This window comes from Ostrinia nubilalis, chromosome 7 (genome assembly GCF_963855985.1).
Source record: "Ostrinia nubilalis chromosome 7, ilOstNubi1.1, whole genome shotgun sequence".
In the NCBI taxonomy this organism is placed as follows: Eukaryota; Metazoa; Arthropoda; class Insecta; order Lepidoptera; family Crambidae; genus Ostrinia; species Ostrinia nubilalis.
The window spans coordinates 5834679-5850250 of NC_087094.1; the positions used below are offsets into that span (position 1 = coordinate 5834679).

The window sequence follows — 15572 nt, forward strand, 5'->3', positions numbered from 1 at the left end:
CATCAAGGTAATAATTAGTTAACTAAAAAGCAAGAAATAAGTAAATTTTTATAAAAAAAATAAAACCGACTCCAAAAAACAAACACTAAAAAGTAGAAAAATAATTACTTATTTATTAGGACGAATTAATATTTATGTTATACCATGATTGATACTTCTGGAGTCGGTGCCAAGATTATGAAACGTGTGAAGTTTGCCTGCACACACACTGTTTGTTTTTTGGAGTCGGTTTTATTTTTTTTTATGTCATGTAACAAACCTATCTCTCATTATAAATTAGGTGGCGAAATCATGAAAATAACAGAGAGTATTTATTATCAAAAAAAGAAGTAAAAGTAAAGTTTAGTTCAGCATTCAACACCAGTCATCAGATTCGTTAACAGTGCCTTAACATCACAAATGTACAGCCCAGATAGCTCAGCTTACAATCGGAACTCGGTAAGCATTGAAATGCTTTCAACACGCTCGGCTATGCCGCCGGCCGACGAAGCACAATACATGCCAATCTACGCAGGAATTTGGCTTGGAAGCCTCTTCTATAAGCTAGGGAGAGCAGCCATCTCACTCATATAGAATATTCAGCGTTATTTACAGTATTTACTATACAATACGTCTGAGAACATTATGTGCAACTGCCAAAATTCAATAATTTAAGCATTTTGTTACTCTCCCAGGTACCGTAATCACCTTTGGAGGAGTGAGAGAAACAGTTGGATTTATTAGGTAACTACATAGATAGTTCTAGTGTGTATGAAGATAGGTTACCTTAGTTAGATAAAGATCATGACTAGGAAAAACACAAATATTAGCACAATACCACAACTCAAGGATTTACATCTTACATAAGTACATATAAAATCTTGAAAATTCAACTTCATTCTTTTTACTTTTGCCAATTTAAAAAGAACTCACACTTCTTTTTGTGGTCTGGCGGTTTTCTTCGTGCTGTGGTGGATAGTTCGGTCCACAGTCCTCTACGTTTACGCGGGGCGTGCGGCCGTCAAGGGCTGCACTTTATTGACTACGCACATGCATGCACAATCCACACGCTGCCAAGAAGCGTTGTGTGTGTTTCATTCATTCCACGTAATCACCCGTAGCAAATAGCTGACTGAACTAAAGGCTGCAGAACGTTTGCTTCCTTTGCCATTTCTATCCGCATAAAAATTACGTCAAGAATTTTGTTTTTTTGATTGGCGGGATTTGAAAAAGGAAATCCGATTTTGAACACATTTTTAATTGTTTTTTTATTTTCGAACTGGCCACTTAATTAGCAGGATCGTAATGATCAAAAAGTTATGAAACTCGTACCTACCTACAAACAATAGTCATTAAAAGCAATGCATATTTAGGATTTATATTTAGGGGACTTTCAGCAGGGTGCCCTCTCAGACGCATAACATTTTTCATCATAATTTAGTTTGGCATAACAGTATTTGCATAAAGTTTTTTCGCATAAACTTTGATATGCATAGTTTTCTAAATGCATAATTGTTTCTTAGGCATAATAATAACTTTCTCTAATTTTCAATACCATAATTTAAATAATCATAAATGTAAAGAACATAATTTTCATATACATAAAGTTTGTTTTTAATAAAATACTACAAACATAATTTAATTATTTATAACATTTAAAGTCATAAAATATTGTCTATAAGAGCAACCAACATTGAAGAGTAAATAATTATGTATTTGTGATGTTACGAACGATCCTCCTTCCACCTTTATACTCTTTCGGCCTATAGATTTGCAAAAACTAAAATTCTCTGTATCATTGTCATTTTTGTTCTTAATTTTTGACCTGTCTCTTAGAAAACTTAAGCTCGTGAAAATACATTCTGTTTGATCTCGAATCCCTCTTATCTATTATAACGCACATATTATACAGTCCACATTTCTTTTACAACATTAAGCTTGCCTGGTCTGAAATTATGTTGATCCCGACTGGCCGTGGTCTCTTCCACGTGGTACTAGTCTGCCCTATACTAGAGTGTAATTTAAAAGCCGGAGGCGCGGAGGGAGTGCGGTCCTCGCTCGCTGTAACATAATATCCGGCAGCCGTGCGAGCTGGAGCGGCTGAGGCTGGTCGCCGAAGGCGACCAGCAAGCCGAAGCTGCGGAAGCGAGCATGGCATGCCGGGTATATGTTACGCCAGAGCGGAAGGACCGCACTTCCCGCAGCGCCGGAGATAAGGCAATCCTAATGCATGCTTCCTTGCTGCTTGCTTGCATGCTTGCTTGCATGCTTGCGTGCTTGCTGCTTGATTGCATGCATGCTTCCTTGCTGCTTGCTTGCATGCTTGCTTGCCGCTTGCTTGCTGCTTGCTTGCATGCTTGCTTGCTGCTTGCTTGCATGCTTGCTGCTTGCTTGCTTGTTTGCAACCTTGCTTGCATGCATGCTTACATGCTTCCTTGCAGCTTGCTTGCATGCTTGTGTGCTTGCTGTTTGATTGCATGCTTGCTGCTTGCTTGCATGCTTGTTTGCATGCTTGCTTGTCTATTTATATTTGTTAAAAACTTATATTTTATATGTATAACATTTTTATATTTCGTATTTGTTAACATTATGGTATTTTGTATATTATGAATAGTAATATTTATGGAATTGGTTTAGATGCCAATAAATGTTATGCCTAGAAATCGTTATTAAAAAAACAAGAATACAGAAAAAATATATACTAAAATATTATTATAATAAAAGTGGTTATGGCAAAAAAATTTATGCCTTATCATTTATTCTGTATGAACGTTATGCGAAATGATGAGTATGCCAAAAAACTTTATGCACTCTTAAATTATGACAATATTTTTTATGCAACCGAATATGGACCCCTTTCAGCATTACAAATCAATTTGGTATGTGAGATAAAACAGTAACTAAGTAATAGGTATTTAAAAATATGTTAGCTACTGATAAAGAAGATGATGCAGGATATCCAACGCGGCGAGTGCTACATAAATTGTGTGTCATTGCTTCTACGATTATCATAATACATAATGCATTTTATTCTCCCATAAAATAAATTGAACTTTCTATGCTGCTACAATTTTCCCATACAGAAAAACCACAAATAATGCAATAAGGATGTAGCAATGCATCATTATAGGTCTTGTAGCGAGCCCTCCGCAAATGCCAGGCTCCGAAGGATGCCAATCGTGAATTACCACAGGCTATTGTTGGCAATCGCAAATTGCAAAGTGAAGTGTACAACTCTACATAAACTATGTATTTTTCACGCGAGCAAATTCTAGTCTAGTTGAAGACGCGACAAAATTATTGACTATCGACATTGTAAAGTACTCAAACTACATAATGGTTTATTTACGCATAAGCTATTGGCGCTCTTTCTAAGACTAAGGCACTTTTGGAGCCATGTAACATTAAAGTAAACATCTTATTAGCCTTATCTAAAATACGACACCTACATTTCTACTGTAAGGATGCTGCGTTTATAAAATGTAATCATAATTAAAACGTGAATAAAATTGAGGCGTTGAATAAATATTAACCCTTTTCATAATTAAATCTTTTCACTGCGAGTTCTCTCTTTTCCGTCCTTGTTAAATGAAATAAACGTTTAATAATCCATTGGAATACGATAATAATTTATAAAGGCAATGATCATTCCGGCAAACGTGTTTATATTAAAAGCTGTATTGGTTTGAGGCAATGAATCGGTCGACCGCCGAAATGAGAGCGGACACCGCACCATTTTGCATATCGAGTGATTATTTTGTCCGTCGATGCGTTGCGGCCTGCGCAGCCTGATTTTATATTCATTTGTGTAGAGATTAACATAATAATGTTATTTTATCTATGCAGCGGTGGATTGCCGTTTACTCATTCAAATTGGTGGCCGCTCGCGCTAGAATTGCGTTAGTTCATTGAATCACGGACTGAAATGTTGATCGATTGGAATGAAAACAAACGAAATATTGTTTGCTCACTCAAACAAGTTTATTTACCTAATCGCTTTATTACTAGCACGTGCAAACATACAAATAAACAATGGTCGTAACCACATAATAGTGCTTCGGTTATGTATTTCAAATATTTGTTTATCATATTGCTAACAGTTTATTATTGTGGGTAAGCGGGTATTCGAACTGAAACGAAAAACTCGTGTCCCTAAGCTTCTTGTAGATATAAAAGTGACCTAAATATTGTCTGTTTGTTGCAGGTACTATCATAAAGCAGATGCGTTTGTCAAAATGCGACTAGAGCAGTCGCGCGAGCGTTGCTGACGACCCCACGCGAGCCACCGACCACCAGCCATGTACTGCCGATTCGTCCTGCTGGCGGTTGCCATCCACCTCTGTTAGTATTCTTCTCTTTTCTTTCTTGTAAATAATGTCAAGAACTTAGAACTTAACTCAGCTAATTCGTGTTGAATCCACTTCAATTTTGCACCAAGGTTTGGTTTGGTCCGATCGAAAACCTGCTATTGTAGATTTGTTACTAAAATTGATTTTTGGATTATACTCGTAAACATTCATAGAATAAAAAGATGATTGATGGAGAGCTTTACCTATATCTCGAGAATATCTCGAGAATATTCAGGCAAGAGAATCCAGACATTTCACTTCTGACAGTCCGAAACAGTAGCGTGAGCCACTCTTTACCCGACTGCGCCAGAAGAAGGGTTATTATTGTATGTCTTAAATATCAAAGGTTCTGACTACTGCGGAAATTCCAAACATTCTCCAAACGCTACCTTGACCTCAGCATTGTAATGCAGTAAAATATCAAAGCAATTGGTAGTAGAAAGGTTGGTTCAGGGGACACAATAAGGAGTGTGATAACTATCTAAGGTGGACCATCCTCGAGCACTTGTGGTAAATGGACTGGAAGTAACGGGATAGCGACACGACCCCGCCTGAGTTGTTACCCACTTCCCAATACGAGAGTGCAATGTAAATTTCGTTTTGGTACAGGTTTTATAGCACAACTTTGTACAATTTTCAACTATTCCGCGCAGATACTTTGAGCGGTTGTAAACGAAATTCAGATATCTGTGAACAGTAAACGAACTATAAATTGTGTTTTGGTACACTTTCGAAATTATGGGTTAATAATATTTTGTTACTTGTGATAAAGTGTAATATTAATCTTAACCGACCAAGTATTTTTTTTTCTCTTGTTTATCCAGATTACACAGACGTTTACAGATCATTAAATTATTATGTAGTATGAGATGAAGTGAATGTAAACAATGTCTTCAATGACATGTGGTTGTATCACAGATCATTTGCCATCCAATGGCACTGAAGTAACGTCGTTACCGAGTTTTCTTTATCGGAACATTTCGCAGCGAGCTCTCTGCATAAAAATGTCGTATCTAAACTCCATATTGGAATATATGTTTTATGATAAATCCCAACGAGATTTACTTATCGACTTTCAGGGCGATGGCTATATTAAACAGATATACAGATTCTTGACACTCGTGTTTTAAATTTACGCTCCATTTCCAGCGACATTGCATTTAAACAACACAGCTTTTGTGCAGCTAAATATATTAGGGCTTTGAACTAGCTCTTCTTTGTTACATACTCTTCTACTTTCTAAAGTCTTCATACGATATTTTTGCAACATAATATAAAGCTGGAAACAATTTTACTTTAACTCAAAATAGGGTAAACCGTATAGCTATTGCCCACCTAAAGATTTCAAACACATTGAGATGAAAAATTAGAGAAAGTATTTTAATTATCGACCATTTATGACTTTTTTCTTATAACTCAATAAACTGTTAAACAGAATATTAACAGTTTTTAGTTAAAACTTACGTAACTTAGAAAATATTGAAATAAATTTAAAATCCTCCAAAAAGCACAGTCATTGCCCATTACTTACACTAATTGCCCACACCAAAGCACAGTAATTGCCCAGTATCTTAAAACAAAATAATCAATTTTAAAATGACAAAATAGGCTTTAAATAAACAAAACAAAACATTAAACTTAAATTTTAGTAGTACAGTCTTCAAAATTTCAAAATAAATTGCGTTTGGCCTTATTAACATAAATATTATCAAATATTTCTTGAGCTGATGTTGATGAGTCAGAATCGGTAGAGACAGAATCATCTACTTCAAAACATAGAAGACGCAAAAATTTGAATTTAATATGTATTTATTTTTTTATCTTCTTTGATATCAGTTCAAGTGGTTGCTCAGAATGTTCAATTAGCTGTTGGTTATTCTTCCCTAAAGTTGTATCTATTTCCTTACAATTAACATTTTCACTAGTAGATTTAACGTAGGTTTTTCATTTTTTGTATTTGCATTTGAATTTTTATCAATTTTTTCAAGCCAAACCATATTTTTCAGCAATTTATCTTGTAGATAAATTGTTGGATACATCTTGTACAGCATCGATCGCTTTTTGCAAATTTTCTATGCTATATTGAACTTTTGGAGTCTTTGGCATACTGAAAATGAAACATTAAAAGCCATTTCAATATTTATTATGCCTGTAAATTGCAAAACAAGTGTAGCAATGAGCAACTTAAACACTGCTACTGCATGGTGGCAACACTCTAATAATAATTGCCCTGGGCAATAACTATACATTAACATATGGCAATAACTGAAATGATGGTGGGCAATAACTAAAAATATACAGATTTACGTGCAGTGATTACCCACCGTTAAAATGACCGTTAGAAATCAAATTTTATCAGTTATTTTCATTGATAATGAAGAAAACACTTATAATTTCATCATGACTATACACCATTAGTTGAATATTAAATAACTTGGAAAAAAAAATTAACCTCTAAGCAAGTAATTCCTTAGTAAAATTGTTAAAGTCTTTACCTGTTTGAGTAACATTTTCACCCGTCTTGACAAAATCCGCCATAACTTTTTTTTTTAGTGTTTCCTATTGTAAATTTTAAATCTACTGTACATTGATCACGGAGCCATCTACTTAGTAAATTCAAATCTAACTAGAGTGATTCAAAGTCAGCACCTGACAATATTATTCTTAAAGCGGGCAATCACTACCAGTGGACAATCACTCTCTGGTTTACCCTATATGCTATTTTACTACAGTTTAAAGGTCAACAATGTAGAATCCTAATTGTACCATTTCAGGTAGTTTAGTAGCAGCCGATGGCCCCGTGTACGATGGGGGCCAGCCGACTCCGAACGCTGCGCCCGCGCCGGCGCCTGCGAACAACTTCTTGACGCAAACCGTCTACGGCTTCCTCGACTTCACCACCACGATAGGCAACACCGTCATGGTCTTCTCGCCGCAGTCTGCCCCACCACCAGGTCGATTTTTATACGATGGTTAATTATAACTAAATACTTCGTTTCACTCTCGTATCTGTCTATTACAAATGACTATTACTCCATTGTTAGTGAATTAAATCATTATAACGAAATAAAATCAAATTCAACCTTTATTCTGCTGACTGAAAATGTCTCAGGCAGGTTCTAACGAACATTTTTTTCATCTTTTCAGAACCACCGAAAACTGAAAAGTCTGTTCAAGAAAATATTATAGAAACTAAACCACCTCCACCCTCCGTCACCAGTGTGAAGCCAGAAACAATCAAACCTAGCAAACTGTCTGAAAAAGAAAAAACTAATAAACCAATAGCCCCCGCTGCTGTATCTAGTGCTATATCAGTTGTCTCTTCTGCACCTAAAAAGGAAGATAAAGTAGCCAATACGCCGAAATCAATCGCAAAAGAGCAAAAACAAATAATAACCAAAGTCGAGGTAGTTGCTGGACCCTCCAAGATTGTTGAAAATAACTCACCGAAAGCATCACAGCCAAGACAAAGCAAACCGAGCAGTAAAAAACCCAAACCTGAAAGCATAAAAAGTGTAACAAATGTTGTCAGTAGTAAAGTAGAGGTTAAACAAGCGCCATCATCAATAATAATCGAACCAAAAGTTAGTAGTGTAGTTCAAATCCAGTCAAGCCAAGCTGATGACGAACCTGCAATTTTAATTACTAATAATAACATTGGCGAGCCGGAATATGATTTCTTATCAAGACAACCTTCTGAATTCGTAGAGGAAACTTATAAAGTGATTAACATAAGGCCTTCAAAATCACACGGTCAGAAACCGAAACATGGCCACAAGCACAGAGTGCATCCACCCACCCCACCTCCTGAGGATGATGAACATCCTGTTGGTCTTGTAACAACTCTTGGAGGTACCATAGTCAAAGATGGTCTTACAACAGTACACGAAACAAGCGTAATAGGTACATATATTTCCGGCAAATACGCTCAAGTCTTAAACAGTAATTCCAAAATTTTACAAGGGCCCGGCCATAGAGCTAAAATTGCACCAAGCCCTACTCACAGAATTCTAAAAACACCGGCACCTGGTATCAAAAATCACAGATATAACTTAGAGCCCACTCCATCGATCGATGATGACGCGAGCTTCAGCAAATCTAGTCGTAGGCAAACCAGCAGCGGAGGTTCTTTCAAAAACCGCCATAGAGTTAACGGCAACTCTGAAAATGACAACCACGAAGCTGTGCAGCCTAGCCCAAGCAAAAAGTTTAAAAACAGAAATTCTGCTCATTCCCAGCGAACGCAGAGGTACCATTTATTTATTTTCTACTCACTACTTGCACCAAATTTAAATTATTGCCGACAAACTCCTTTTCAACTAATAATGTAAAATAGCTTGTTATAAAAAAATACTAATTAAACATGAAACGCGGCTTGTCGACAGTAATTGCATTTTTATTTTCAGTACACGTTATGGCCGACCTGCAAACGCACCTCAACTGGCAACCATCTCTGTTTTCAGTGAATCACCGGCACCGTCATTTTCAAATAGAAGAAAGAACAATCGCAACTCTGGGCATAAAACTGTTGTAACCCCATCCAGCAATACTGACAATCAGTCAAGACGTGGTTTCAAGCCTCGTATTCAAGCGACACCTGTTGAGCAAGTGACTCCGGCAGCATCTACCAGTGTATACAAATTCAAACTTAATCGCTCTCCAGGCTCCGGGCGCTGGCAGTACAAAACAAGTCCGAAACCGAAAGTCACTATTAGAAAGATGCTGGGTGATGACGAACAACAAACTACTCCAGTTTCTAATCCTCTTCTCGACGATCCTCAATCGAATGAACTCTCCCCACAAGCGAGATCAGATAACGACCTCGAACTATCAGGCTCTCAGAGTGGACCTGGTACACTTCTCGAAAATGATACCGATGACAACTCGATCGAGAAACCTCCACCAGTCGAAACATTGAAAGTGGAAATTTCAACACCTGCTCCATTTAGAGATGTTTACTATGAAATCGCAACTATCAAATCTCCTTATACTTTCCAGGTACGTAACATTCGATTAAAAGACATATTCTTTAATGTATTATACGGATATTCATATTTGGTTTATTTTGCAGGTTGGACGGGTCAAAAACACTCGTATAATCACCGTCACCTCTACAATAGAAAGGCGTATTGAACCCACAATTTCTCCTAATTCGCAAAGTTCTCTCAACGAACCGTTGACAGAAAATATATTAGCGACTGCATCACCATACGGAAAAGATCATAATCTTGACTCCAGCATAGCAACATTGCCCGCTATAACTTTGTCATCTGACATGGAAACGCCACCATTAGAGACGGTCACTGAAACGTTCAGCACCACTCAAAACATGTTGAAAACCCACATTTTACCAGTTGTTAGAGACACCAACATCACTAGCAGCTTAACTTTCATACAAACATATCAAATAACAAGGTTCGTGACAGCGACGAAAACTTTGCCACCTATGGACTTCTTCCAATTCATACCCAGCAAGACATTGAAGGAATTTAACAGCCGCCTTGATGAGGCTGGATCTGAATTGCATTTGGAATTAGATTTTGGAGACAGTAATGAAGATGAAGATGGAGTTCTTAGACGTGTCTTCCCACCAGACTTAGATTTGGCTAATGTAGGATCAGAATTCGACTTGGCTGAAGTAGACAAGTACGGTGTCCCAGACAATCATTTAAGGCTCAAGAAAGCACATGGACAATATAAGAATAACCAAGTGACCGAAGCACCAACTCCTCCTACTCCCGCTTTGACGCCAGAGCAGGCACAACAACTGGCACTCCTGCGTCTCTTGAACCCAGCAGCGGCCGCTCAGATACCCAACGTGGTCACCACCTCAAAACCAGTCTTGAAATATGAAACGGTGTACGAATCTCACGTTATCCCTATATTTGACGGCAAAAATACTATTCAAAGTACCATATCTAGACCAGTGGCTACAATCACGAAAACGGAATTTGAAATTGGTACAAGTAGCCTGCCTGCTCTGCCGCTTCAACCCATCAATCCGCTTTTCCCTCAGCAGCAGTTCACCGTTACTTCGACCCCTGTCGTGATGAATACTGAAGTCACAGCTACCGATAGTCAAATTTTGAAATTGACATTCGGTGCGAAGACTGTGTACACCACATTATTCACGACAAAGGTCGTGCCAACGGTGCTGACGTCGTACGTGACGTCATCAATCCCGGTGCAGGCGAGCGCCGGATTCCCGGGCTATTTCCCTGCGCCGTTCGCTCCCTTCCCTTACGTAGGTTAAGTGTTTTACATGATGTGCCTGGACGTCAATAAATTGTGAAATATAACTCAAAAGTTTTACGCGAAAACGGAAACTGTTCAATGTGAATGCGTTATTGTAGTGCACGTGATAAACTATATTGCGAGTGGGTGAGCTGTAAACTGTGCGAAAGCAGCAGAATGTTAGGATTTATAGCCTTTGTGGAAACACGAAAACTCTAAAGTTGTATTTCTTCTAAAGTTTTCCGAGTCGAGAGCTGTGCAGTGTTGCATGTTTCTCAACCGCGGAGGGAGATGCTTGCTGACGGCAAATAAATGTACTCATTACACTGCCATTTACTTTGTAATCGATTAGAGCTTTGTAAATAATGTTATTTATAAATACTTAGTATATTGTATATAGAGAAAATTATAAATATTTTGTAATTAGATAAAATTGTAGATAAATTTAGATGACGTAATTTGTACCTACCTAAGTATATTTGATACGTTTTTATAAGTGCGGTAAAAATGCAAATGGGTTGTATAATTTTAAAATATAAAATGAAATTATAACAGTGCTTTATTTACCATCACTAAACATAAGAAATCTCCCCTACTTTCAATACATTTTCCTTTTTCTTCTAATCCTGGTGAGTAGGTAGGTAATAGGTATTCGCTTAAAAGGTTCGTATTATAGTGAAGTTTATATCCACAAAAACACTACACTGATTAAATTGTTTACAAATATACGTTAGTTTAGGAGTAGCCTGTCTTGGATCTGATAAAAGATTCGGAAAGCGAAAATCATAAAGACAATGTTATGGAGGACTTTAATATCGGAATAGATTACAAAACGAAATAAAAATTTTGCCATTCACAAAGAAAAATATCCAATTTAGAGCAGATCCTGCGCGTAATATTTCACAGACTTGAGAGGTATATTTCCCATGATATCTTAATTAAAACCATTTCATACTGAGGGCGCCGAAAGAAACAAAGAGGCTCAAGTTATGAAACTAAGATTAATGGAAGCTGTTTTGTAAACTTAATAAGTAAATGTTAATCTTAGATTTTTCTCCTTGAATTATTAAGTTTCGCTGTGAGTCAGATGTAAGATTAAAGTTTTATTGCTTCGGATTCTTTTCAATTTATTTTCTTCAGAAAAAATATTCAAACTCATAGATCTTAAAGCTTAATTCAATTCATACTACCGGTATTAAGCTACAAAATATCATATAATTAATATTGAGATGTTATAATTATTATAACAATGGTCACAAAGTTAAACTTGACCGTGTCACTCTACAGTTTATTATTACTTTTACACACTTACTTCTTTGTCTTAAATCAGGTTCTTAGATTATAAAATATGGTCATACTCGTATGACTAGCATTATTAAAAGAAGCGCTATTAGCAATAAATCTACCCAAAGATAGGGATCTACAAGCACAAGTAAACAAGATGAGGAATTGAAGAAAAACAAAACAATTTCCAGAGTCGTAGCCAAGGAATTGCCAGAATCTCTCGACCAAAAATGATACTTAGGTAGCAAGTAGCTATAGATCTGAATGAACAAAGGGCTATATTATACATAGGTATATTAGCAAGTAGCTACCAAGGCAACAAGTAGTATGTACTCATAGCTATTTGAATAAAATGTGCTTAGTGTATGAAAACCGAACACACAATGAATTTACCTAATACAAAATGAATTACATAAATACAATAAGCCTTAAAAAGCAATACTAAATCAATAACTTTTGGAAAGTTATTCAAGACACCGTTTCGTTAACTTCACCACATCAGCTTGCAGAAAGTTACATCTGCCATCATACGGAAAAGATGCGTAAAGCAACTACATACAATAAGTAATCAGAAGACGTGTAATAGAGGTATAATTTTTACTTAATACACAACGTTTTAAATGCCTGCAATATGGATTTCTAGTTTAGTCTAGGTACTAGAACTCTTTGATTCCAGCCCTGCTGCGGTCTGTCTACTCCAAAGAGCCGTATTAAAGTTTGCTTGCGGGTTTATGTGAGCATTTTTCACACTGGAAACTTAGCTTGATAAATGGTGATTGTTCGCGATGTATAAATTTGTCGCCGTCGCCTCGAGTGATAAGTTTTATTCGTGCAAATCTCCTTGCAATGGCTGTAAACAATGTTTTGCCGTGTAGTTCTAGACTCGTCGTACCAATCATGTTGGTTTTACAAATCTTGATTTAGGTTCTTAATCGATTGCTTTGGAAAGCAAATGAGCATCAGCAATTTCAGACCAGCTCTAACATAATTTGCTATGAAAAGTTTAAGCAATAATATTGGCATCCTAATCTACAAAATAGGTTACAGTCCTGTTATAAAAGCAGATTCTTGATGCCTAAACACATTAGTAAGTATACCTATTTAGAATCGAATGATTTAAAAGTGACTGCCTATAAAGCTATCAAACAGTCAATAATGAACATCTGTTTTGGTCAGACTCCGTACCCATTTCTAAACCCTGTCTGCGTATGACAGCCTAGCTTCGCGAGGCCACGCGCCTCGGGCGTCTATCAAATTTTGTTGACGCTTCTAAAATCATAGTCATACTGCATTGCTAACAGTCAATTCTATGATGTTTGGATGGTTACCTAGACATCGAAAAAGTTGTTTGAAACCTTAACTAAATTTTCTGACACGATAGAGTTAAGATTAAGAGCATCCTCGGAATTCTTAAAATTGACGTATTTTTAAACCACTAAGCTCTATGCTGAGTGATATACATACAAAGAATTCTTACTTGACTTATGGTCCTATGTCCCCTAGATGGGGCAGAGGGCGTCCACAACAGTCCTCCATCTCGTTCGGTCTTGAGCTTCTCGCTTGATCTCGCTCCAGGTCTTGCCGATCTTCTTCGCCTCGTCCGCTACAGTGCGCCGCCTAGTTTGCCTGGGTCGACCACGTTTGCGTTTTCCTTGGGGATTCCAATCCAGAGCCTGCTTAGGGATGTGATCGGGGTCCCTTTGGAGAGTGTGGCCAATCCAGTTCCACTTGCGGTGCTTGATCTGCTGGTCAATCGGAATTTCGTGGCAGCGTTCCAATAGCTCGACGTTGGAGATTTTCTCGGGCCAGTATATGCCGAGAATTCGGCGAAGGCAGCGGTTGATGAAGACCTGCAGCTGGTGCCAGATAACCTTGGTGACCTTCCACGTTTCACACCCATAGAGCAGAACGGATTTAACGTTGGACCCGAATATTTTGATCTTGACCCTTCGGGTCAATTTCCGTGACTGCCATATGGGGCGAAGTTGTGCGAAGGTAGCTCTGGCCTTGGCAATGCGCGAAGTGATGTCCTCTTCGGTACCTCCAGTTTCTGACACGACGCTCCCGAGGTAGGTGAAATTGTGGACTCGTGCCACATCCTCTGCACCAATCCGTAATGGCGTGCAATTTCCCACACCAGATCGCATCTCTTGGGTCTTCCGGCAGTTAATTTTGAGCCCTGTGATACCCGCTTCTCGATGTAGGTCATCAAGTTTGGATTGCATATCGTGATGCGTGTGGCTCAGCAAACAGAGGTCATCGGCATAATCTAAGTCTTCTAAGACTCCGATTATACACCACTCTATTCCACGCCGTTGGTCTTGATATGCGCGATTTATGACTCCATCCAAGACAACCAGAAAGAGAAGGGGCAAAAGCAGGCAGCCTTGCCGGACGCCCGCATGCACCTCGATGTCTTCGGAGATGAAGCCGTCGTGAGTCACCGTACAAGAATATTTCCTGTAGATGGCCTTCAGTAGGTCGATAATTTTCGGCGGGACACCAATGTCAGCGAGTCGCGACCATATACTTGCCCACTTCAGCGTATCAAAGGCTTTTTCAAAGTCTACAAAGGTTAGGTAGATTCTTGTTGTGTACGTTTCGTTAATCGAGTATTTTCGGGCAAGTGGGTGATTAACCCGCTGTACCCTAGTCCGGTGGTGGGGCTGCCACCTCAGAGCTTCTGGACTAGCTCGGTTTTTTTCGGGTATCCTCCCTAGTGATGAGATTCTGTTTTCAGGCGCAGAATACTCGCCTTTCGCCCTGCATCCTCAGCTCAGCTGCAAGTCTAGGTAGTGGGCACGCAGAGCGTGGCTGCAGCAGGTCCCAGGGTGGACGACGAGGACGTGGATGTCGCGGACTGGCCGGGGTTCTGCTACATCGGTGTTCCACTACTTAACACAGCAGAGGGCTTCTTGGCATTTTGTAGGCAATGCTAACCTCACTACGTCAGCGATTACCACCAAGACCATGCCCCGGCTTCCCCCCCTCCCCCTATGCTGAGTGATATACATACAAAGAATTACTACTATTAAGATTACTAGTTGAATTTAATGCTATCCATACGAAGGCGAACTGCTTCAGCTAAGTCCGTTTCCCAATCAAAAATTCACGATAAAGCCGGCTTAAAAATCGTTTCGATATCATCGGTAGAGTCGGCTCTATGCTTTTCTTTGTTTTACATTCTAATTTGGGAACATAGACTTAACAATTCTAAACTTACAAAGAATTTGACTTCTGATTGTTATCCTTTTTCTGAGATGTATAATAATAATTAATCTTATTCTTTAGAGAGTTTAATACTATTTCAGATTCGCTCTTTGCATCGGGGGGAAGTCGATATATGTATTTCAAACTCCTCCTATATTCTTCTGATTCAATTCGTTGCTGGATCTAAGACGGCTATCCCCGGGGCTACTCAACCTTCACTGGTTGAATTTCATTGGAAGCCAAGCTGTAGATCGTGGCTATAACAATAATATAATAAAAGGTTTAACTGCCTAAGACTAACATAAGTTTTGTGAACTCAGTCACAATCCATTCGATAGAAGAAGAAGAAAATGTAATTCCGTAAGCTAAATAATCATGTCACTAATTACAAGTAGAATTAGAACGGGCTGATGACCAGAGGATGGTGAGGTAACTTAGTTCAGCGTTTGTGTACTTGCTGTTAAATATATTCAAAACAAATTTGAAAAATATAAGGGTAGTTGAAAATCTTCAAAA

The 15572-nt window shown here is 38.2% G+C and overlaps 1 protein-coding gene across 3 annotated transcripts in view; it reads left to right on the top strand.

The window, feature by feature from the left end:
- Positions 1–11114, top strand: part of LOC135073102 (uncharacterized) — a 161889-nt gene extending 150775 nt beyond the window's left edge. For 2 of the 3 annotated variants that reach the window (XM_063967138.1, XM_063967139.1), the window contains exons 6-10: positions 4184–4320; positions 7103–7282; positions 7476–8577; positions 8735–9326; positions 9400–11114. In XM_063967138.1, coding sequence (XP_063823208.1) covers positions 4278–4320; positions 7103–7282; positions 7476–8577; positions 8735–9326; positions 9400–10581 — 3099 coding nt within the window. In that variant the 5' untranslated portion in view covers positions 4184–4277 and the 3' untranslated portion in view covers positions 10582–11114. The remainder of the gene's footprint in view (positions 1–4183; positions 4321–7102; positions 7283–7475; positions 8578–8734; positions 9327–9399) is intronic. The other variant, XM_063967140.1, reaches the window with a different exon arrangement.
- The last annotated feature ends 4458 nt before the right edge of the window (positions 11115–15572 follow it).